General features: G+C 41.1%; 1 protein-coding gene across 1 annotated transcript in view; it reads right to left on the bottom strand.

Annotated features, from left to right (window-relative positions):
- Nucleotides 1-14378: 14378 nt before the first annotated feature.
- The window catches only part of LOC111154482 (RAB38, member RAS oncogene family), a 57826-nt gene continuing 45921 nt past the window's right edge, over nt 14379-26283 (bottom strand). Inside the window, exon 3 of the mRNA XM_022514095.1 lies at nt 14379-15252. Within this exon, the coding sequence (XP_022369803.1) occupies nt 15100-15252 (153 nt within the window). The 3' untranslated portion in view covers nt 14379-15099. The remainder of the gene's footprint in view (nt 15253-26283) is intronic.

Raw genomic sequence — 26283 nt, 5'->3', positions numbered from 1 at the left:
TTTTCATGTGTCTGTTGGCCATCTGGATGTCTTTTTTTTTTTTTTTTAAACATTTTATTCATTTATTTGACAGAGAGAGATCACAAATAGGCAGAGAGGCAGGCAGAGAGAGAGGAGGAAGCAGGCTCTCCACGGAGCAGAGAGCCCGATGCGGGGGCTCAATCCCAGGACTTTGGGATCATGACCTGAGCCGAAGGCAGAGGCTTTAACCTACTGAGCCACCCAGGCGTCCCCTGGATGTCTTCTTTACAGAAATGTCTGTTCATCTTCTCTGCCCATTTCTTGATTGGATTATTTGTTCTTTGGGTGTTGAGTTTGCTAAGCTCTTTATAGATTTTGGACACTAGCCCTTTATCTGATACATCGTTTGCAAATATCTTCTCCCATTCTGTCAGTTGTCTTTTAGTTTTGTTAACTGTTTCCTTTGCTGTCCAAAAGCTTTTGATCTTGATGAAGTCCCAATCATTCATTTTTGCCCTTTCTTCCCTTGCCTTTGGTGATGTTTCTAGGAAGAAGTTGCTGTAGCTGAGGTCGAAGAGGTTGCTGCCTGTGTTCTCCTCTAGGATTTTGATGAATTCCTTTCTCACATGGAGGTCCTTCATCCATTTGGAGTCTATTTTCATGTGTGGTGTAAGGAAATGGTCCAATTTCATTCTTCTACATGTGGCTGTCCAATTTTCCCAACACCATTTATTGAAGAGGCTGTCTTTTTGGAAATGCTTTTCTATGTGTTTGTTTTATTTCAAATAAAACTCTTTAACAATTTCTATTTGTTTTAATAATTAGTAAAACACAAATAGAATTATAACTGATATAAGAATATCAAACAAAATCTCCACAGAATAAGAAATTTGTCTATGCAATTTACTCTTATGCAAAGTGATTATATGTAATATATTTTTAATGCAATGAAATTATGAAATATAGACTCTGGGATTAAAATCGAGCCTGGTTTGTTATTAAATATTCAGTGATGTTTATGCTCTAGAGCTCAAGGAAATCCTTTTCCTCGTCATATTCTTATGTTTTTCAATTTTCACAAAATCCATTACCTCTTCTTGAGTCCCTCAGTCTCTGTGTGACATTCTGAAATCAAAAGGAGGGAGGGAGAAAGAGAACTTAAAACAGGCACAGGTGTGAATTCTGCTTAAATTATATTAACATTCCATTGCTATCAATTAGAATCTCCTGAGGAGAGTAAACTAATCTAGAGTATGAGTGTAGTTGAATTAAAACACGAGAATTTTCACATGTGCAGACCTCCACATACACACAGTGGGCTCCCTTTCAAGGGAGCTCAACGAATGAGAACGTATGTTAAAAAATGCCACAACACTTCTAGTGATTGACATTCTCTTAGGACAAGAGTGTTGGATCTAATCTCTCTAAATCTAAATGTATGGTTGCTACAGTAAAACCCATGGCACATAGGTCTATGCGATACTTGTCTTGCCTTGTGATAATTTGAGTTATAGTTCAGATATCAGAATATCTGATCAGAATAATAACAGCATTTACTCAAGTTTAAGATTCTAGGGACTCTTCTAAATGCTTCAAATAGATTACAGCAGTTCTCCCTTATCTGGCAGAACAGGTTCCAAAACCCAGAGTGGATGCCTTAAATGAGAAACCCACATTGACTGTTTTTTTCTATACATACATCTCTATGACAAAGTTTAACTTACAAATCGGGCACAGTAAGAGATGAGCAACAGTAACTAATAATAAAATAAAACCATTATAACAACATACTGTAATAAAGTTATGTGGATGCAGTTTCTCTCTCTCAAAATTTCTTATTTTACTGACTCCCCCTCCCTGCGAGGACGGGAGATGATAACAAGCCCTTGAAATGAACTGAAGTGAACCGTGCGACACAGGCATATGTGAAGCACCAGGGTTAGGCTCCTGAAGGAGGGTCATCTACTTCCAGACCAGGGTACCTTGGGAGTAACTGAAACTGCGGATGAGGCAGGGACTACTGTAGATACTTAACAAGCATTTATGGTAGTGGTTCTCAACTTCCCTTAACCCACGCTTCCCTCTCCTCTTTAAGTAGGCTACACACCCAGCATGGAGCCCAACGTGGGGCTTGAACTCTTGACCTGGAGATCAAGACCTGCACTGAGATCAAGAGTCAGAGGCTTAACCACCTGATCCACCCAGGCGCCCCAACCAAGCCCCTTTTAGTAAGTACTAAATCATCACTCTCTTCTCTTCCCATCCTCTTTTACTCTCAGACACACACCGGTTCTGACATGACATTTCACCTAGCACCTTTCCGCCTTCTACATTTTACTCCCATCAGCCATGGCCCTCTGTTGCAAATCCAGCCCGTGAAATTAACTTCTACATATCCCATCCACAGAACATTTTTAAATCATCTGAGATTTGTATCATGAAAATATTAGGTATTTTCGTTTTCCAAATATAAAACTGTAAGATTGAATATTTTCCCTCTTGTCACCACAGCTTTGATATTTTAATATATAGCCCATTCCCTCTTTCACTCTTGAAAATTTTTGATTTAAGGAATCTCGTATTTACTCAATGTCTATGTATTGGTCCTGTTTTTGTGCTTTATATGCTATTTCTTTAAATTCCACAGCATTACTTCAAGGCAAATTTATAATTTTCTATTAAAGATGGGTTATTTAAGACTCAGAGGTACAACAACTCACTTCAACAGTAACAAGAGCCAGGCCAAGCATTTGAAATCTAGTGTGGCAGAGACAAGTCTACCCGCTCACCGTCCATTTCATTTTCTGACAGTACATTTCCCAGGCACTCTTACAACTCAGTGGAAGGTTCTAAGCTCTGGTCAGTTCACTGTGGACAAATGTTATAGGATGGGCTTTAGAGAATGTTCTTCAATCTTTTATGTTCTCTCCCTCTCCTACTGCGCACCCAGATACAGGAGTCTCCAAATACAGGAGACTTATGGCGACATAAGGGAAGAAGCCAAAACAGTTGAATTTCTGCTTATAGAAGGGGAGCATTGTAGAGTCATCCAGGGACAAGATCACGACTTCATTTAAATAGAAGTGATCCTTCATTATGTTGTCATTAATGGTTTGTAGTTATTTGTTTCCATAGTTATCATGACGTCTCCTAATTAACAGACTTGGCCAGTTATCAGCTTATTGCCGCTGTGTTCCAAATCCACGCTCTTTTCCTGGCATTTTGATTCTACAGCTGGACACTACAAAGATTTCTCCTTTGCCAGCAGGCACAGTGTAATGGCTTTGCCAGTGCAGGGTGCTAGAGGAATACTGTAGGAAGGAGGGGACTGTTTTCCTAGAATCGATGCTGCCAGAGGTCACCCTCCTACCAGCAGACAGGTTTCTTGCCAGAGGCCCTGACAGTGACAGAGATCTACCAATGAGTTTCAGCAGCACACCATCAAGCAACTTCCCAGAAAGTGGTTCTCTGCTCATCAGCCAAGGCAGGAGGCACCCAAGTGAACTCCTCCACCATCCAATGGGGCTCAGCAATACCTTCCATAATGAAGTCTGAATGTCAGCCTCGGGCAAGAGGTGGGAAGTGGGCAGGCTCTGCCAAGCATTTTCCTTCTTTGGATGCTCTCCTTCAGCCACAGAAGTGGTGGTTTTTCCCTACACCTGCTATTCCTGTAGAGTTCCTTCTAACTCTCTTCATAATTAATTTGCTTTTACTAGTTAACAATTCCTTATATTAAATGTTCCCTACTCACTGTATAATGTCTGTTTCCCTACTGAAACTTAACTGATACATACATGAAATGTACTTCTTAAGAAATGGTGCCAGCTAAACCTATAGTCACATAAATTATGGTCCCATGGAAGCATATTGAAAATAAAGTCTTTTGAGTAAGCTAGTCTTGAGTTTGAGGACTGGCTCTGTCACTTGCTAGCTGTGTGACCTTTGGAGACTCTCTAAATATCTCTCTGATTTGGAGTCTCTAAATATCTCTGTTGCTATGGAGATTAGGTAGTGTATGCACATCTTTGGCACGAAGTAGGTACCAGATAAATGGTATTTCAAATAATAATTCACTATGAGAGTTTTTCAGTACCTGTGATTGAGCATTATTTCCGTCTCTTATTTTCAAGTGACTGTGTCCCCCCCCAGTCTCACTGTAGATCTTTGTGTACTTATATCTAAATAAAGCATTTCTAAATGTAGCTTAAGTTTTGTTCTCTCACTTCATTTCTTTTGCCAAAGATTATAGTTTAATATCACTTCCCTTAAAATTAATCAGTATTGGGGTGCCTGGGTGGCTCAGTGGGTTAAAGCCTCGGCTCAGGTCATGATCCCAGGGTCCTGGGATAGACCCCCGCATCGAGCCTGCTTCCCACCTCCGCTGCCTGCCTCTCTGCCTACTTGTGATCTCTGTCTGTCAAATAAATAAATAAAATCTTTTTAAAAAATTAATCAGTATTTAAGGAGTTTATCAAATTCTTTCTTATGCTTCTTTTGGTAGATTCTATGACCCCACATTAACATTTTCACAAGTTTTTTATTTCCCATCCTTCTTTGATCCCACTCAGTATTCTCTCTCTTTCTCTGAAAAAGAGATTCCCAGATCATACTTCATGGACTTTTAAGAATAACTACGTCCTGATTTTCACAGGCAAACACCATCTGGTTAAAGCATTTTTTAAATTAATTTTTAAATGTTAATTTAAATACAACATGTGCTATGATGCATCCATTAAAACTTCCTCTACAGTAATTTCACAATGTCATCTAGTCCCCAAAAGTATTTATGTGCTATATTTTTATTCTGTAAATGACTTGTCACTATTTATCTATTTATTTTGGGGATACTGACTGTTTAGTTATTATTAGCATAAAGCACCTGTTCTTCCCTCAACTATGTCTTTACATATTTCCCTACTAGAGGAATATTTGAAGTAAAGCTTCCAATGCCTATGAAAGTCTTCCATTTAAGTGGTAGCTGTTGTTGTAAATAAACATTATGGTCAAGAACATGGACTGGGACGACCATGTATAGACACATTGGGTACAAGACACATTGTCTGTGTACAGACACATTGGTACAAGTCTTAATTCCCTTTTTTTATTCAAATATAATTAACTTAGAGTGTTATATTAATTTCAGGTACACAGTATGATTTAACAATTCTGTACATTTCTCAGTACTTACATAATGATAAGTAAACTCTTAATGTCCTCTATCTATTTTACCCATCCCCCACCCACCTCCACTCTGGCAACCACTACTTTGTTCTCTGGGTTTAAGAGTCTGGTTTATTTATTTGTTTGTCTCCTTTCTTCCTCTCCTTGTTCATTTATTTTGTTCATTAAATCCACATACCGGTGAGATCATATGGTATTTATCTTTCTCTGACTGACATATTTCACTTAGAATTATACTCTCTAATTCCATCGCTGTCATTGCAAATGGCAAGATTTCATTCTTTTTGTGGCTGAATATATTCCATTGTGTGTGTGTGTGTGTGTGTGTGTGTGTGTGTATACATACATATATATATATATATATATATGTATGTACATATATTGCATCTTCTTTACCCATACATCTACTGATGGACAGTTGAGTTGCTTCCATAATTCGTCTATTATAAGTAATGCTGCAATAAACATAGAAGTGCACGTTATCTTTTTATATTAGTGTTTTCATTTTCTTTGGGTAAATACCCAGTAGTGAAGTTACTAGAATCAAGTGATAATTCTTTTTTTAATTTTTTGAGGAAACTCCACATTGTTCTCCACAGTGCTGTGCCAGTTTGCATTTCTACCAATAGTGCTCAAGGATACCTTGTTCTCTACGACCTTGCCAACACTTGTTTCTTGTGTTTTTTGAATTTATCCACTCTGAGAGGTGTAAAGTGACATATTGTTGTGGTTTTAATTTGCATTTCCCTGATAATTAGTGATGAATAGCCAAACCAATCTTTTTTTTTTTAAAGATTTTATTTATTTACTTGACAGAGAGCGATCACAAGTAGGCAGAGTAGCAGGCAGAGAGAGAGAGGGAAGCAGGCTCCCCACCAAGCAGAAAGCCCGACGCAGGACCCGATCCCAGGACCCGAGACCACGACCCGAACCGAAGGCAGTGGCCCAACCCACTGAGCCACCCATCTTAAGAAAGAAAAACAAAGCTGGAGGTATCACAATCCCAGCTTTCAAGATATACTACAAAGCTATAGTAATCAAAACAATATAATATTGCTACAAAAATAGACACAGAGATCAATGGAACAGAATAGAGAGTCCATAAATAAATCCATAATTACATGGTCAATGAATCTACAACAAAGGAAGCAAAAAATATACAATGGAAAAAAGTCTCTTCAACAAATGATGTTGGGAAAACTGGACAGCTATATACAAAAGAAAGAAACTGGACCACTGTCTTACACCATACACAAAAATAAACTCAAAATAGATTAAAGACCTAAATGCGAGACCTGAAACCATACAATTCCTAGAAGGAAACATAGGTAGTAATTTCTTTGTCTTCAGCCATAGAAACATTTTTCTAAATTTGTTTCCTCTGGGAAATAAGAGAAAAATTAAACTATTGGAACTATATCAAAACAAAAAGCTTTTGCACAATGAAGGTAGCCATCAACAAAACAAAAAGGCAGCCTACTGAATGGGAAAAGATACTTGCAAATGATATATCCAATAAAGGGTTAATATTCAAAACATATAAAGAACTTATATAACTGAACACACAAAACCACACAAATAATCCAAATTTTAAAATGGCAAAGAACCTGAAGGGACATTTTTCTAAAGAAGGGACATTTTTCTAAAGAAGGCACACAGATGGCCAACAGACACATAAAAGATGCTCAACATCACTAGCTCCACTTTTAATGACCATGTGGGCATATTAGTTGGGGGTGCCTGAGTTACAAGTGGCAGAAAATCAACTCAGTCTGCCCTGAACAGAGGAAAAAAAGAAAACCAAAGAGGAATTTATTGCATCACACACTTTAAAGGTTAAGTCAGGCTTCAGACACAGCTGGGCTAAGGGACTCTGATCAGGTTTTCATTTGTTCCTGCTCTCCTTTCTCTCCTTCTTAACTCTTCATCCATATTGGCATGTGCTTACTGAACTGTCACATCCTGTGGTGTGAGCAAATTGTGATTATTTCCCATGGCCCCCTTTCTTAAAGCTCTGGAGGGGAAGGCACAAGAGAGCTTCTACTGGTTTAGTAGAATCACCAGCACAACCCTAGATCTGTTACTTTAGCCAGGAAGAATGAGGTGCAGGTGCTCTGATTAGCCTACTGTGGCCAAAAGGGCAGATACACTGACTAAAAGTTCCATCTAGAATCATATGATATATGTGACCATTGTTCTCTATCATCCTGTTTTCTGACCCATAAACCGTGAAATCACCTGCTGCCCCATAGGGAGATCATGTTGATGAAATGGCATTTTGTTTGGGAAAGATACAAGACTTGAGCAATAAATATTAACATTTATTATAATAATAAGATAAAAATGAAGAATATCATGTAGTAGAGACAGGAAATGACCTTTTTTCTTTTCTTTTCTTTTTTTCTTTTTTTTTTTTTGATCCATAACTGTATCTTTTGCCTGTCTTGTTAACTCTTACCCATCTCCCCGAAGAAATAGCAAAACTTAAAAAGCAGGGACCCATGACTTTTAGTTCTCATGTTTCCATGACAACAACCATCACAGAGAAAGGAAAGACACTAACATATAGTAAGCACTATGCATTTTAGTAGAGACCTTGACATGGGATCCACTTAAACTCACCAAATGCAGCAACTTGTTCAGAGCAGTCGTCACTTGATAGCTGTTTGATTTAAGGAGCTCAGGGAATGCAAATTGACTGATGTTATACATTTGGTATAAAGTAACTTCTTAACAGTGCAGTCCAAGAAGAAAACAGAATACAGTGTATTGTATTACAAGCAATAGAATGCTTTGATATTTCACATTTGAAAAAAAAAAAAACTTTCATAAGCTTTCTTTAAGTCCTTTTGTAAGAACATTTTGTTCTTTTTTTTTTTTTAAAGATTTTATTTATTTATTTGACAGACAGAGATCACAAGCAGGCAGAGAGAGAGGAGGAAGCAGGCTCCCTGCTGAGCAGAGAGCCCGATGTGGGGCTCGATCCCAAGACCCTGGGATCATGACCTGAGCTGAAGGCAGCGGCTTAACCCACTGAGCCACCCAGGCGCCCAGAACATTTTGTTCTAATAAAAAGCATCATCTGGGCCAGTTGGCAGTTTGAATTCCAGAGTCTTGTGCCTACCATTAATTACAGTTTCAATAAGTACATTGCACTTAGGAATATTCTAGAGCCTGCGCCTGGGGATTAATATTCTGAAAATCAATACAATTGAACAAAATAAGTTGGTTTGTTGAAACGAAATTTTCAGACTCATCAAGTGTGATGGTGTGTATAAACTTCTCAGACATATTTTGCCCCCCTCTTTGACAGTTACGTAAGCTTAGCCCATCAGCACCTCTGACATTTATGCTGGGATTCCTTACACTCCTTTCTAATGTTGGAGAATTCTCTGTGCCTGGGGTGCCCAGAAAACAAAGAATATTCTCAGACCCAAACAGCTCAGATGCAGCCGAATCCAAATCCAGGTATAATACTCCTTCCAACATCTGAAAGCAAGTCATGAATTCAGAAGTGATGACTACCAGGACAGATGCCAGCAGTGGTAAAGGACACCTTGTGAGATTCCTTCCCGGGGACTAACAGCAGGACTAGTCTCCATACGGGGGCAAGATAATGCACTGGGGGAAATGATAACCCCATACCGATTTCTCCTATGGCCCTAGTTTTTTATCACAACTTTATTATTTATTTGCATATCATACATTGCACCCATTTAAAGAATAACATTCAATGGATTTTCATAAATTCACAATGTTGTGCGAGCATCACCACAATCAATTTTCAATCACTACCATCACCCCTAAGAGAAAACCTATACCCTTTAGCAGTCACGCCTAATCCCCTCCAAGCCTGGGCAACCACGAATCTCCTTTCTATCTCTATAGATTTGTTGTTCTAATTTTGGTACCTCCAAAAATATCTGCCATTTTTATCTGGCCATTTTATTTCCACTACTTGGATTTAATAAATAAGCAGAAAGAACAATATTACACGTATCAATTACTTGCTATGGTCTCAGCGCTATGCTAAAGTGTTCTTCCTGTATCACCACAAGAGGACACCACCTCTCCCAGTAGGTAAGAGAGGTGGTTGGCAGTGTGCGGCATATGGTAAGGTCCATTGGCATTTCCTGGGCTGACTATGGTGCTCTGCGCTCAAACAGTGCCCCCTCCAGAAATCTAAGAGGAGAGGGTTTTGTGTCACAGTTCAGAGCAGGGACATTGTGATTAGGCTCTCAGGGGTAGAATCCTTGCCTTGCCAGTCTGTAGCTGTGTGAGTTTTGGCCAGTTGCTCAGTATCTCTGTCCTTCAATTTCTACATATATAAAATGAGGCAATGCGTAATTCTTTGTAGTGTTGTTGTGGGGATTAAATGACATAATAAAGGAAAGCTTACATATCAGTGACTACCCATGGTGTATATTCTATAAATAACAGTGACTGTATCACTATCATACAGCATGTGACAAGAGCTAAGCAAATGTGGAAAGAGATTTGAGTTACTTAGAGAGACCTACAAGGCTGCAGAGCTGGGCCATTAGGCCAATCCATGAAGAAAGGGTAGGATTTCCAGGCCAGAACAGGCAAAGAACATTGTGAACAGAAGGAAGTGTTAGCTGAACAAAATAGTCTAGTGTGGCTAGATCTGGTGTTTCAGGAAGAGAAGAGTAGACACATATAGTCTATTTCCTCAAACACAATTGGAGCTGCAGTCTCTACATTTAAAAACAGCCGATTTTTTGAAAGAGATATCTTGGTTTGGACATTTGACTTCTCTCTTGATACATGGTAAATTGTTTACATATTTGAATTCCTACCTTAAGATCTGAGACCATGGTGCTCACCTCAGCGGCACATATACTAAAATTTAAATGATACACAGAAGATTAGCACGGCACCTGCGGAGGCATGACATGCAAAATTGTGAAGCATTCGCTATTTTTAAGGTTATAGGATCCTCTTGTTGAAAAAATAAAAATAAAAGATCTGAGACCACAACTTAGTTACTTGTATATCCAGAGAAGTATCTAGCTGAATGCTGGGAGTATAGTCATTGTTCAATAAATATTTGTTGAGGGAGTAAGGGAGTCAATAAATCAATAGATACTCATTTTGAAGACTGCGTAAGTAACAATTTTCTGTAGTGGATTAGGGCAGTTCTAATCTTACCATGCATATTTTAGACACCACATTTCAGTGGAGGTTTAGAAAGAAAAGCAGTGAATTAGAGACTCCATGGTAATGAAAATTACTGCCTGGATGACCTGATGTTTTAAGAACTATTAGCAGTTGAAGCTCAATCAAAAATGAAAATCCCCTGGGGTGACTTGGTGGCTCAGTCAGTTAAGAGACCAACTCTTGATTTCGGCTGGGGTCATGATCTCAGGGAGGGGAGATCAAACTCGGTGTTGGGCTCCATGCTCAGCATGGAGTCTGCTTGTCCTTCTCCCTCCCTCTGCTTGCTCTCACTCTCTCTCTCTCAAATAAGTAAGTAAATAAAATCATTTTAAAAATGAGAATCTCTTCATTGGGAGATGATCCTTAGAAGTACTGGCAGAGGAGTAGAGAAGCAGGGCAGGAAAGGAAAGCAAGAAGGTTGTGATAATGAGCAGGTCACCACTGTGTGAAACGTTGCCTCGGTCCCGGGGCGGGGTTGCAGGGGCTCTGAGAGTTCCTAGAGTAAGCTTCAGATTTATCCCACCTGAGGAGGGGAGGACACTGAACTACTTACCTCTCTGTCAGCCTCAGATGAGACTGCTCCTGGTAGGGCTAACTCTGCAGCACTCTGGTCTGTCCAGCACGCATGGCAAATACAGCCCATGCTTCTGGAGAATGCTCAGGCAGAGTTGCAGGGGATTACCATCGGAAGCCGCGTGCTGAGGAAACGTGGGCATTTCCTCGCTATGCTTTGCATATCTCAGATTCACTTACACTGCATGTTAAGTTCAGTCTGTCCTTTCAGTGATTTTTTTTTTTAATAGGGAAATTATCTGTCATAGTTCCAAGAGAGAGACAGAAATAGAGAACTTATAATAAAGGCTTGGTAGGACAAGCTATAATCTCCACTGCTGTAGTTAATCCTGAGACAATATTCGGTACCCAGCCTTTCCCTCCTTTACCACTTCCATTCCCCTGACCTACCTGCTCCTAGGCTAGGGTCCCTGCGTGGGGCAAGAACTGATAGTTTTATTCCTGAGAGTGTGAGGCCCTGGTTACATGTCCTCATCAAGATGTTATCAGGTCACTTGCCCTGTCAGTTCTCACTAAGCAGGGAAGCATCAAGAGGCACCCCCAGGAGTCCCCTGATTTCCAGACACACCCCTCCCCGTTCTGTTATTTGGCAGCAATCCTATCCTCTTGGTAATCAGGACGAATTACCCCTGCCTGTGTAGTAACCACCTTCTCCGACAACAGGCCTGTGGGCACGAGGAGCCAAAAGTAATCAGGCAGCCGCTGAAGCTATAGATTCAGCCTAACCTTGACCGTGTCCCCTGGTGGAATTAACAAGACCTCTGACTCTAAGAAGCTTCACTCCCACTTTGACCTTGGATGCTCTCCAGGACCTAGCCCTGAATATACCAACGCTGGGTCAGAGGAGCACCACATGGTGAGTCTTAGCCATGTCGGTGTCATTCCCAGTGAAACACAGAAACATACTTACAGTCTCAAACCTGCCACAGAGAAGAGCCACCGCTGACCTTCTCATCAATGCTGGCATCCCTCTGGTGGGGACACTTCTTACTGTCTTCATGAAGGGGGTGTCTTTGGCTTTCCTGAGGAACATAATGAACTGATAGTTTCTCTGACATCACAAAATAAATACATTATCATATGCCCACCTCTCTGAGACCTTGGAATTCTCCTCTAATACTTTGCCAAGGTAGTTCTGGCATCTCCACATCATTCATCTTAGGCTGACATTGTTTCCAAGCTTCAAAGAGCTATTTCTAGTAGTACATTGGGATCAGCTCCAAGTTCACTTGCCAGAGTGTTAAAAATTAACTCATTAAAGAGTGCTCTCCTAGAAATAGATTATCCATAATCTGGTGCTACATTCTGTCCTCCCTGATTGCATCTCAAGACCAAATCGAGAACATTCTTCAGATTCCTACCAGTACTTACTTATTAGCCAGGCTCTGTGGTTCATTTGATTAATAATCCATCTCATCCTGCAACACAGAACTTTGCCACTTTTGTACTCCGCTCGTACTGAGACTTGATCTTAGTTATTTGTCTAGAAGCAATGAGGGCAGATGGGAGCAGAACTTGAGAAGGAATATCATTACCTTATAAAACATCCTCCTCAGGTTGGAGCGTTGATGTGGCAAGTAGCTGTTCTCCCCTAGGGAAGGGTAAGGGCCTTTTTTCTGGGCCACAGTTTCAGAAGACTCTTCCGGGTCAAGACTCCTAAGAGCATCTACCCAAATATCTCCTTTTATATTTCAGTGTCTATCTCCTGTCCTACAAGAATTCTGATTTTAGTGGAGGAGACTTGCAAGCTCTGTGAAGTCGGTCTCCTTTAAAAGTCTGCTTCTCCTAGAATCAAATCTTGGGCCTGATTTTCAGTATATCTTCTCTATCCTGTAGCTGAAGGAAATGAAGATCATTTTGATTATTGTTTGGAGGTCTTAAAGCTTTTACACCAAATCCTGAGATGACTGTTGGCTGACTCGAGACTTTAAGGTTTCCTCCTACAGAGTTTCTGGAAGTTAACTGACTCTACAGTCTCATGTCTTTCAAGCACAAGAGCAATAGACTTTCTTTCCTTCCATATTCTATCCCAATCCACCTGATGAGTCTTACTAGTTATGGTGTTACTGTTTACTAGGGATTAGCTCCACCTCATTGTTTACTAGCAATGGGGTCCTTGTGGCCATTCAGGTATTGAATGATTCAGTTCAAGAAGCTGGTGCTGAAAATCTGCTTCTTAGGCCATCTTTGTCTCAGCTAACTTAGGATAGGTTTGGGCTCCCATAAGACCCTGATACAAGGACTTGAATGAAAGTAGCTTATTTGGGAAATGAACCCAGTTAGGACCAGTAGAGGAAGTGAAGAAAAAAGAAAAGGAAGCCCATATAAGATGAGTCACATGGAAGGTTTCCCCTGTGAGAACCAGGGGTATAACCCCACCGGGGACTTTTGTGAGACTTCATAAAGCATGACTCAGAATGTTGTTCTTGAGGGACAAGGAACCTAGGCTACTCAACCCCCAATTCCTACTATCACTGGTTGAGAGCTGCTCCTGGAGACATTCACTCCTGGAATTTCTCACCTACCTGCCTCATGTGTCAAGTGCTTCAGAGGCCAGAGAATGCCCTCAGCAAATGAGTCGCAAATACTTATAGTAAGAATCTGAGTGGTTGGTGCTTATAGAAACAGTGAATGCCAAGATAATATCTGGACGGAACACTCAAAAACATCTGTTACAAAAGATAAAGCTCCTGTGAGTGTATTATGTCAGTGCTGCCTTTTTTTTGGAAAGAGAGAGAGAGCATGAATGAGGAGAAGCAGAGGGAAAGAGAGAATCCCAAGCAGACCCCATGCTCAGTGTGGAGCCCAATGTGGGGCTCCATCTCGTGACTCTGAGATCCTGATATGAGCTGAAATCAAGACTCAGACACTAATCCCACTGAGACACCCACGTGGCCCTCAATGGTGCCATTCAATGCCATTAAAAAGTGGTAGCTAGGGCGCCTGGGTGGCTCAGTGGGTTAAAGCTTCTGCCTTCAGCTCGGGTCATGATCTCAGGGTCCTGGGATCGAGTCCCGTGTCGGGCTCTCTGCTCAGCAGGGAGCCTGCTTCCTCCTCTCTCTCTGCCTGCCTCTCTGCCTACTCGTGATCTCTCTGTCAAATAAATAAATAAAATCTTAAAAAAAAAAAGTAGTAGCTACCCACAGCATATCAGCACCATAGCCCTTGTGTAAACCAAAATGGTACCATGCATATTTAAGTTGTTTCTTTGCATGTCGATGGGTGTGGTACCTTTCTTGATCAGAGAATATGAGAATATATTCCTTTGCTTAACCAAGAATATATAGATACAATGTTTGGCCTAGAAGCTGATATGAACAATAGACAGACTCATCTCAGTCTAACAGTGCCCAGAAGTTCCTTCAAGTGTATGTTTCTCATCCCCTTTCTGAAGTAAAATTTTAGAAATGGGTCTTGAGAGCCATGGACACATAGTCAAAGAAAAAAATCACAACACTAAGACACAGCCTTTTCAGAAATAGGGAAACAGCATCTTTTAATGTTTTCTTTACCACTTGTGAAAATATATATAATATATATTACATGAACAGAAGAGTCCCACAGCTTGAGTCAGAGAAAGCTAGCAGAAAGGCACATATGGAGACAGGTCTGTTCATACAGTTTTCAGTTAAACCGACATTTAGGGCAGGGTGAGTGACAATAAAAGCCACAAAAGCACAGGAAACCTATGTGCATGACTCTGAAAGGCTACATCGGAGACGACTCTTTGGTCTGTTGAAAATGGAGGTCATCTCTGGAGAAAAAAACTGTTTCTACTTAATAGGCCTGTCAGCCCAGCAGAGAATGCATTGAAATCTGGACAAAGGCACCAGAGGCAAAGTGAATGCCAGTGCTTAACTTGACAGCTAGTCTGCTCCTCTCCCCTTTCTCTTTTGGACCTGAGGCCTTGGCTGATTTCAAGAAACAAGTAACAGGGCCAATGCTGGCCCTACAGAATTGCGGTTGGCTACAAGACAGAATTTTGTAACAGACTAAATATTTAACAAGCCTGTAAACACTGTGCTGATGCTGGCAGAAACATAAAAAAGAACATTGGCTATTTTTCTCTCTTTTAGGAAAGGTACCAGCATAGATCTTTGGCTTGCCACGTGTGTATCCCCATCCTGACATTTACTCAAATTGGTAAGAATTGAGACATGAGATACTGAAATTATTTCCATCAGATGCCAGCAAAGAAGCCTACTAGGATTTAGCACAGCTGGAGCAGCTGACAATCTTGGGCGACGAGAGATGGGGCTTCACGATGTCGGGCTCGATGGACTCCATTAGGTCACACTCATTTGCAAGTATATGTTTCACCAGGCATCTGGAGGCTTCATCAATGTTGATATTCTCCTACAGACGGGAAAAAAACAAACAGCTTTTCTTATCAATATGCTAAAATAATGGCAGAGCAGGGATCTATAAGTGACAAAGGACAATATTTTTTTGGCAATTCCTTTAAATACCTCTTTTATACCCTATCCATGTATCCTCTATCTAGTCCCCTCACTCTCATTCCTTCCAAGGCCTGACTTTTCAGTCCTTCACAAAAAGAAACAAACTTATTTTGTCCTTCAGGAGAAATCGTACTTAGTGGGTTCACTTCCTTTTAGTAGGTTGAATTTAAGTTAGAGGTAGATTTTCTAATTTTACATACTCTTACACTGTAGCATAATTTTACGTCAGGCTCATAAGTCTTCAGGCTGACTTAGGTTCATAACTGCCCTCTGCCACATTCTACTTTTGTGACCTTGATAGGAAATAAGAATAATAAGAAACCTCTTCTAGGGGTCAGCAGTGATTTCACAAGTATTTTCTGGCTGGCTGCCTTTAGATCAAATGGTAGGAACGCACTGCTCGTCACATCTTTGGAGTGAGTCATGGACATGTGACTTTCAGCGGACAATGAACTGGGAGGAAAAATGATGTGTCTCACTTTCATATAGAAGCAATAAAAGGCAATGCTTAATTTGCCATGCTCTTTTCTCCCTGCTTCTGCAATCACAGAAGCACAGAGATGGAAATTCTCTTGGCCTGGGTCTATGAATGAGGATCAAGAGAAGCCAAGTATTCCATGAGGATGTATGTAGCACGAGTGAAAGTTACGACCCCGTTGTTTCAGGCCACTGAGATTTAGGGCCATCACTATTATATTCCCTAGACAATCCAGATGGATGTAACTCTTCAAAGGAAAATATGAAATCAGAAATTTGAATATGCTATTCAAGAATAAAATAAGCTTCGATTTGGGGAAAATATGGAGCAAACATTTAAATCTAAAATACATTGTTTATTGAGGGGCCAGGATGGCATTATCAGTTAAGAATCCAATTCTTGGTTTCAGCTCAGGTCATGATCTCAGGATGGTGAGATCAAGCCCCACGTTGGGCTCTGTGCTCAGCACAGAGTCTGCTTGAGATTCTCTCTCCCTCTCCCTCTCCTGCTTGTGCTCTCTTTCAAATAAATAAATAAATAATCCTTTAAAAAATAAAGTACATTGTTTATTCAGTTACTCTAGATTAATTTTTTCCCCCCGCTAATCAGAAAACTGTGAAATACAGAATATTCACTACTGGCATACTAAACAAAAACACGTTCATCTCCAGTAAAGTCAAATTGCTGATCTCCAGTAAAGTCAAAGTCAGTAAAGAACATCTCTGAGTGTTTCCTCATAGTCAATATAAAGAGATAAGGACTTTATAAAATTGTTTCACTACAAGACCTTGTCCAATCTGAAGTATAACTACTTATCTCTGAATTCTGTATGTATGTTGAGGTCAATGCATGAAGCCATACTACATGGAAAATATAAGAGGCAGTGATGGTTTTCGATTGGTATCTATGGCTAATGGTGATTGTAAGTTAATACACATTCATTATTTAGAACACGTGAACTACTTAGACAAATACTCAGACAAGGGCACAGCATACAGATTCAATAAATGTTATCACAATATTCTCATTGTTCGTATATATGCACCTGAAAGCAGGCACTGATGGTCAGTGGCTCTGATGGTTTCCTTTGTCAACAGCCCCATCCCCCATGACCTCATGTCCTAGCCCTGACACCAGTTAGCCTCTACTAGGTGTGTTAAACTTCACAAACAACTTTAGCAGCATCGTCTTCTCTTTTACTAAAACATTCCTGCAAGGCTGCCACTAATTGGGCTTAGGTTTTTGTTGTCTTTCCTCTAATGCTGATGAATTTTCATACATTTGTCCACACTCGCATTTCACTCACCTCATTAGTACAGTTTGCCAAGGTGCACACTGAGGAAAGAGCACCCTACTTAAATGGCATGCTAATATGAGTGGAGGTTTAAAGAATACTACTGACTAGTTTAACTTAACATTGTATGGGTAGGGGGGCCTTTTTAATGCTTAAAACGTGTTTTTCCTACCACATGCATGTGTTTTTCTTCTAATATATGAAAGAGCAAGGAACTAAGATTTATTTAGCACCTACTGGGCCTAACACCATGGTAAGAACTTTTATTTGTTATTGCACTTGATCTTTAAAACGATCTTGGAGAGGAGTATGGCATGGTAAGAGCCATGCTTCGATGTTAGGAAGATGTAGGTGTGAGTTCTGGCCCCAACCCAGGCACTTAGTGATCTTGGGAAGTTCCTTAACGGTGCTGGCAGGCCAGGTCCAGGGACCCAGAGAAGGTCCTTCAGGACTAGCCCAGAGTGTCTTTGGCTGTGCATAGGATGGGAATCAAATGTGAGCCAGCAGGAGATGAGAGCAGTGTTTATTGAAGATACAGAGAGAACAGATATAGATGGAGTATCCAGGAGACTCAGAAAGGAAAGGAGCATGAGTCTTGTGTTTGTTCAGGGTCTGGGGGTTTTTACTGAGGTCATTGATCTGGTGTACATGCCCTCCGAAGCGTCCAGAACTTGGTTAGAACAGAGATGAGGGCCCAGGTGTCATTCCTTGGAGCTAGGGTTCCTTTGTGTCAAGATGTCTGGAATACATATTTGATAGCTTTGACTGGTCATCCTCACCTGGTCCTTCCTTAGGTGGGATCTGTTCTAGAGAAATCATTAACTCCTTGCCCCTTACAAGGACATACACTTTATGCATCCTGAGGCATGTGTAAAGTGGGGTGGGGTACAGATCTTATCAAGAATAGAAGCAGGAAAAGGAGCAGGAAGCAGATTTTTATGGAATCCTTTGGTTTCCCTGTCTCATTAATCTACCTAAACTTAAGTTTTCTTATCTGTAAACAGATATATTGACATCCTATGTTTGGTATTTGAGGTGAAATTTTGTTGTCTCCTTCCCTAATGCAAGCAATAGCCAAATTGGAACCCAAGTGTTGGTTTACTAATGGTTGGGCAAGCACCTTAAAACCACTCAAATGTAGAGCTTCTTCGGTGAGATGAGCTGGCCCATGAGGCCAAGGCCTGGAAGGCTGAGTGAGGCTGCCCATTTGCACTTCCTAGAATTGTAGGCAGTAGAGAACCTGGGCCAGGCTTTAGTTGGTCACATAAGCGACTGGGCTCAAGAGCAGCTGTTGAGCTGGGTCTCTCCCTATTTCCTACTGGGTGGGTTACTGGGCCTTCAAGTCATTGCCCACTCTTGGCAAGCCTCCTGCCACTCTTCCTCATCCTGGTGTCATGCCTGGGGGGTCACACTTGAACTATCAGCTCTCAGGCAGTAATCTGATCTAGACGGGGCCTGGCTCTTTCAATTTCTAATCTAAACTAGGTATGCCATGGCGAAAACACCATGGTTCGTCCCATAGGTATTTTCTAAATACTGATAGATTAATTGATCAAACGGAGTGCTAAGGGCCTCCCCAGTTCTGTGTAGTCTACACAGAACTGGGGAGGCCCTTAGCACTCCGTTTGATCAATTAGATTAGAAATTGAAAGAGGACTCTCTCTCTCTCTGTTAAATAAATAAATAAAATCTTTTTAAAAAAATGGAACGGAGAACTCCCTCTGAACCCTGGCTGCGACGGCTCCCGGATTTCGGACTTCCAGCCTCCAGAACGGTGAGAAAATTAATTTATGTTGTGTAAGCCTCCTGGGCTGTGTTGTTTTGCAGCAACAGTGTGTGCTGGTGAACCCATCTTAGGTTAGCTTTGAAACACCTATTTGCCTGCAAAGATAATTAATAATTTTACAGCTAAAAAATAAATAAATAAATAAATAAAATAAAAAAAAAATGGGGTGCCTGGTGGCTCCGTTGGTTAAGTGTCTGCTTTTGGCTGAGGTCACGATCTCAGGGTCCTGGGATCGAGGCCCACATCAGGCTCCTTGCTCAGCAGGGAGTCTGCTTCTCCCTCTGTCCCTGTCTGCCACTCCCCCTGCTTGTGCTCTGTGTGTGTGTGTGTGTGTGTGTGTCAAATAAATAAAATCTGACAGAAAGAAAGAAAGAAATTAATTGAAAGAGGAAGCCTGAAAGAGGAGCAAACACTATTATTTACCACGTGCATTCTACGAAAAGGCCTGGTATGTAGTGTTTTGAGCACAGGCAGGAAGCCGAACTTGACCTTGGAAGAATTACTTTAACCACTCTCCGTGCCTTAGTGTCCTCATCTGTCAACAAGGAATTAAGAAATCTACTTTACAGGTGATTGTAAGTTAATACACATTCATTATTTAGAACACGTGAACTACTTAGACAAATACTCAGACAAGGGCACAGCATACAGATTCAATAAATGTTATCACAATATTCTCATTGAATCATCAGAAGAACATAAGAGTGTGTATATTCGATTTCTTCATTTTGCACCTGAGGAGACAGGGTGATTGGCTGACCTCAAGACACACACTAGTTAGTCATGGGGCCATGAGTGAGTCTAGGGAGAAGAGTCAACAAGAATACCTACCACAATATTTACCATACGCTCACAAAAATCAAGGTATAAAATGTTGAGAGCACATGCTTGGAGCCAGACCCTCATCTCAGCTCCTCCAAAATAGTTCCACAAATAAATAAGAACAGTATGTCTGGAGAACATGTTTCCAGCATAAGAAAAAAAAAAGTAAGAGCCCTCGGTCAGGGCCTCGAGCAAAGCTGATTTGTACTGCTGGTCCTACTGTCTTTCTACACACCACTGAGGTCACAGCCAAGGGCTTGGAAGAATGGCAAGACAGAGCAAACTTCCTCTCTCCTTCTGTCCGTGGCTAGCCTGGGTAATCAAACCTGCTTGGCACAACTACAGGCTCAGACCCTTTGGACGATTATATTGCAATGTAATTGCCTGAGCTACTCGGCATCCAAGCAGACACAGCCAAGTCCACATTTTCTAGGTGCTGTGAAGACACACCACTGCGGGCTTAATTGCAAAATACGACCTGGGGGTTTTTATTTGCATTTTTTCTAGACGCTAGTAAAGTCTCCAGGAGGAAATTTATATATTCCATGACTTTCAGGATATATACACTTAGACTGAATCTGACTGACTTATTTACAGACTGCAGTGTGACAAGATGTTCTATTGCGCGGACTGTGTTAGGTGTATGTGTCCCCGTCTTTGTGTCTCTGTTCAGAACCTTTTCATTCGTATCAGTAAGCATGCCTCAGAAAAAGGCTTAAAATTCCTAACAAAGCATTTTAGTGAAAACAAATGGTAGTAACTATTATTATTGGTGTTGAGTGTCTACTCCATGCTGGGCATATAGTGGGTGTTATGAAATATTAGTTATGAAATAATGCTCACATCCAATCCTCATAAAAAATCTATTAAAAAAACTAATAGCCATATTTTATTTTTTTAAAGATTTTATTTATTTATTTGATAGAGAGATAGAAAGCACAAGTAGGCAGAGAGGCCAGCAGAGGGAAAGGGAGAAGCAAACTCCCTGCCAAATAGGGACCCCAATGTGGGGCTCGATCCAAGGACCCTCGGATCATGACCTGAGCCAAAGGCAGCTGCTATTAAGCCATATCTTAAAGGTAAAGAAACTCTAACCTTCAACAAGGTTAGGTAACTTACCCAGAACACAATGTGATCTCAGTCAATCTGTCTTTCCAGCCAAGATTGGCCGACCTCCACTTCCTATCCTGTTCCCATACATTATACTGCAATGTCTTCCAGGAATAACACAGATATTAAAATAATTTTATTTTTAAATCAGTAGTTCGCAATCCTGGCTGCATATTCAAATCATTTGAAGGGTTAAAAAAAAAAAAAAATCTATTGCCGGGGCCCTCCTCCTGGGCATTGAGATAATTGGTCTGGGATGGGGCCCCGCATGGATATTTATAAAAAGATTCTCCATTTCTTTTTAGATGCATCCACATTTGAGACACACTTGTACAATTAAAAATGTCTTTAATGACACTGCTTTTTATTTCAGTAGTGAACTTTCTGGAAGTACCATTTAATACAGTGATTTTAAGCTGCACTGATTGTAATCTTCCCGTAGAGGATGGCATATTAATCTAACTATCTGAGGTCTTGGGTACTTGTCAGTTTTTTAATTAGCTCTTCAGAACATCTGTCTGGTGGCAAATTATTTAATCTCTGACCCCCGGTGCCAGAGAGCAAAAATATTCTAGCGGAAACCCTTCACATCTGCCTAGTTAGGAACTGGCAAAGAATTCATCCTCCTCTAATCTTTCCAAATGCATCAACCTCAAACAAAACACCAAGTGTACCAGAGGCTCTGAGGTTAGGGCACTAAATTCCTCAGCTCTGTGAAGTTTTAATTAGAGCAGATGGCCCCCAGGATAACACCACCTCTGGAAGAAGTCTCATGCAGAACGGGGGTTTTCAAATCCTTTCTCTAAGAGTCAGGGCTTGTTTATTGAGCACATAAGTGCTAAACAGTTTGTGTGCTTTCATTTGCTTTAGTTCACATCTAGTATGGGGCAGGCACAGCAGACACCTGCATCTTTGTCTGCTTTGCGATTCTTTCCTCCCCCACACCTAACATCACTCCCCGCATCCTTCTGGTAACTGCTTCTTCCCAATCATGAGCTTCTACTGGGACTCCTCTAACCTGAGCCCTCTCTCTCAGATGTTGCTCTCAGAAGTTGGCATTTCATTTAATTTTCACAAAAAAGCTGAGGCAGGAGGCATTGCCCTCCTTATACGGATGAGAGTGAGGAGCACAGAAGCTAAATGACACACGCAAGGTATTCGGGTCAGGAAGGGGCAGAACCCCGCTTCCAGCTCCAACCCTCTGAGCTTCTGTCTTGTCTTTTCCTTCTCCCTGCTGACTTCTTAGCAGCTATGACCAACAGTTGGTTAGTGCCCAAGCAAAGGTCTGCCTGAATCCAAAGCCCAAGGTTTTACACTGGAGAGGGCGCTTCGGATAAACCAGGTCCTCGTGATGTCCTGTTGTCTGAAAGTTACTTTTAGTCTACCTAATAGGCACTGGGAAGGACAGATTGAGCCATGTTGACATTCACTTCAACGACAGGACAGAGTCACAGGTCCGCATGTAGATACTGGTGAAGAAGAGCCAAGTTCACAGATAAAAGCAGTTCCAAAGACTGTGTCCCTCTGACAAGCTCCCCCTGCCCCACCCCAGGCTTGCCTCAGCCCTGTCCAGGCACTCGATGTCCAATTTCATTCCTTACCCCGTTTCTCCCCTCTCCTCTGTAGCCCCAGGGCCTCGTACCTTACAGCTCTCTTCCCTAATCTCTCCGTCATCCTTCTAGCAGCTCGGGAATGCTGCCTCAGCCGGGAAAGACCTCCAGGCTTGCCAATTACCAGAGAAATCAGATATTGCTAATTCAACCTGCTCTCTTTGACACAACCAGAAATCCAGGCAACAGAGAAGGAAAGTGACTTGCCTGGCATCACACAGACTGCCTCTTAGCTCTTGCTGTTTGCATACTTAAGCCTGTTTCCAGAAGCCTTATCTCTTCCAAGCAGCCTTCTCTCAGCACCATGAAACGTATCATCAGGGCTCCTTGGCACTTTCTACCCACCTGGCACTTACCAGAGCCTATCTTCCGTGTCCTTAAAAATGGATTTTATCTTATTACATTTGTGTTCCTGGCTCCCAGCACAGTGTCTGGTGCATAAGAGGTCCTTAAACAAAATTACCAAAGTTAGCTGACACCTGTGGAAACTTAGTGACCGTCATGTCATTCACCCTATGAACTAAGCTAACCCTCATGAAAAACTCAGGTGAGGAAACTGACATATGGAGGGTTTAAAATTTTTCCCAGACTCACACAGCCAGCAAGTCAAACTTTCGGCACCTGGTTCCCCAGTCAATGCTTGGACCCTTCTCCGCTGACCTCGGAAAGGTCAATGCTATTAAACGGCAAAGCCTGACTGGAGCCCAGAGCCCTTGCTCCTAACCCAGGGCACCACACTCCTCTCCATAAAGGTCTGCGGAGGAAATGACACACATCTCTGTGCTTAAGAGCCACTGTTTTCTTCCTGCATTTCAGAAACTGTGAACGAGCCGTTGCCACGTGGTACGTCTGGCCCACAGGTATTTATTATTTATTTTTAACTGTAAATGCCTTTCAGTGACACACGGGCACACTCTACAGTTTGCCACCTACCCTACTCATTTCCTTAACTTCCTGGCTTCTGGAGGAATCTGAGTTTCCCCATCCCAGTCTCTTCTCCCATAGTGGACTGCCAACCCTAGGACCGGGCAGAAACAGTTCCCAAGATCTTTCATAGAGTTTACCATTCCTGGGACACATGGGCAAATGCAATATGCAATGTATGACTTACTACTAAATGGCTATAAGAATTAAAACCTTCCTAGATTTTGCCTCAATCAACATTTGGCTTTAATACAGTGTTTTGTTTTGTTTTTTAATTTCCCTCACTGTGAGTCCCATACTGAAACAGTGATAGAGTACCCAATAATCAGTCGTGAAAAGAAAACAAAGAATAAACATAAGCCTAAAAACTATCATTTAGCCAGACTTTATAAACCCCATTAATAAAGACACAGCAGCCTTCAGTTACAATACTTGCCTGTACATCAGTTGAGAGGATAAATGGCCCACCAGACACAAAATATTAATATTATGCTAATAGTTATGTATGTAGCACACTGACGATGGAACACTTACTCAGGTACGTTGCTATGCAAGCTTCATGAATGACCTAATTTCACCCTGAGTACACACTGGGAGGTGGATTTATTATTAATCTATTCCACAGACTAGAAGCCTGGGACACATAAAGGATAAGCTGGGTGTCCAAAGGATTTGCAGGACTTACTCAATTCAAGTTCAAGTCTCATTTATCGAGTGCTAGCTGTGAGCAGAAATTATCTATTTAATAATTCGTTTTTGTGATAATTAGATGCTTTCATTCTGGCACGTCCATGTACCAAGTCTGAGGCTTGAGACTGGAACACCATCATCCCAGAAAGCAGCAGGATATAATGGAAAAAGCAAGATCTGGAGTCAAGCTTTAAACCTGATATTGTCCCTGTCTGTGCGACCAAGGGCAGATCCAAATCCTGAGCCTCCCCTGCTTAATCTGTAAACTGAGGCTAAAGATAACTACACATCATAGGGTTCTTGTTAGAATTTAAGAGTTAAATGCTACACACGGAGGAAGCACTTAGACATTATGTATACCTCCTCAGATACACACAAGCCCCCCTACAATGTCTGCTTCTTTCATCTTCTCCCTTCAGGTCATTCTTCTGTGATCACCTTTCACGAGAAGTTGCCTCTGACTCCCCCAGGCTGGAGACAAGCACCCCTCTACTCCAGCACCTGCCACGGGTCAGTATGTAATGGCTCATCAGTCTGTAACCTCCACTGCGCTGAGGCTTCTGTGGGCTTCCTGGTTGCAGCCCAGTGGCGAGCCCAGAGCCCGCAGACAGTAGGCACCTGGATGATACCAGGTAAACATCTTTGGGTAGATACCTTTGGAAGATATTGGTAAAGATAATGGGTAAATGCACTAATTCTAACACACGAATAAATAAACAAATTAACAAGGGCCCTGTAAAGAGTAACAAGACCGGTTTCAACCTGAAAACAATTTTAGGTGTGGGCGATTTCTGCAGGGAGTGAAGAGGAAAATGTGTTCGCCACAGAATTTATTTCTCAAGTCAAATTGCCTGTTCTTATCTTGTTTTCCAGGGATGATTTGACACCATTCTTTTTGGGTGAAATGGAAGGAAGACTGACTGAACCATTTTATAAAAATCAAGCTGAACTTCTAAAGGCTTTGCAGTTGAACAGACCTACATTGGATGCTGATTCTGCTCCTTGAAAAATAAGTCTTTATATCCCAATGGTTCAAAACCTATTCCAGATGATTTCCACGAGTTAGTAACTAGATGATGAACCTGGGCAAAATAGTCACTTTTCTTGGGTGTCACCTATAATATAAAGATAATAGCACCCACCCAACAGAATTAAGAAGATTAGATATAATTATATGGGGCAAAAGTAGAAATGGGGTAGTATCATACATATTTATGACTATATGTTATATATTAATATTTTAGTATCATTTTTTTCTTAACAACTTTTGTGAAACTGAATGAATGGTCAATTCAAACTTCACAATTACTTTTCAGATCTGTCCTTTATCTTTTTTTTAATATACTGCCCTTTTGTCTAGCCCTCAACTATCTAGCAGAGAGTTTGAAACCTTTGCTTTTCCAGATAGCATAAATGAAGCTCTTTCCACCACTATTGTTAAAATAGCATTAGCTTGGGTGAAAATACATAGCGACAAAAACTATGTGTAAAAGGTGATCTGTTGATAATACTAAACAAATCCATCTTTTAGCACCCTTTTTTATGTTTCAATGCCATGCTATTAGCAAACTATCAGAATTCTGGCCTCAAACCTAGGACCCAAGTCTACACTTCCCTACCACATCTCTGATGTCTGACTCCTAAATTCCACACTCAGCTAACAAGTCATTCTTAGACTGGGCAACCTCCCTGCAGTAGCACTCAGGATGTGCTAAATAATTTTCTTTTTTCTGATGTGGAATAACCCTACCCTTTTCTTCATTCTATAAACTTATAGTAGCAAAGAAGGAGGAAATACATCACAGTTCCTATCATGTAATACTGAAGCATCATATAATCAAATGAAATAATTTATTATTCCACAAATAATCATCGATCCCTTTTCATGGACAAGGTACTATTCATCAGAGTCTCTACCATCTTCTCGTTAACACACTATGGCGCCAGTCATTATGTGATTATTTTATTAGTCCAGGCCTCTCCTGTCTCTGCTTAGAAACAATGATAGTGAAGTGCTCCATCTCACGGTCACTGTGACCTACATAGCCAGGACCTACAGAGTCTCTTCTATGATCTCATGCCTCCATTTTTCTTCCCATGGCAATTGTCTTCCATGTTCCTTCCAGACTGTCTCCTCACTACTCTAACTCAAGTGTATGACAGTCATACCTCACCCTGATTCCCAGTTCAAAAAACTTTGCTGGCTCACATTG

Source organism: Enhydra lutris, unplaced genomic scaffold (assembly GCF_002288905.1).
Source record: "Enhydra lutris kenyoni isolate GAN:26980312 unplaced genomic scaffold, ASM228890v2 scaffoldscaffold37, whole genome shotgun sequence".
NCBI classification, from domain to species: domain Eukaryota; kingdom Metazoa; phylum Chordata; class Mammalia; order Carnivora; family Mustelidae; genus Enhydra; species Enhydra lutris.
This window is presented reverse-complemented; position numbering and strand designations above follow the sequence as displayed.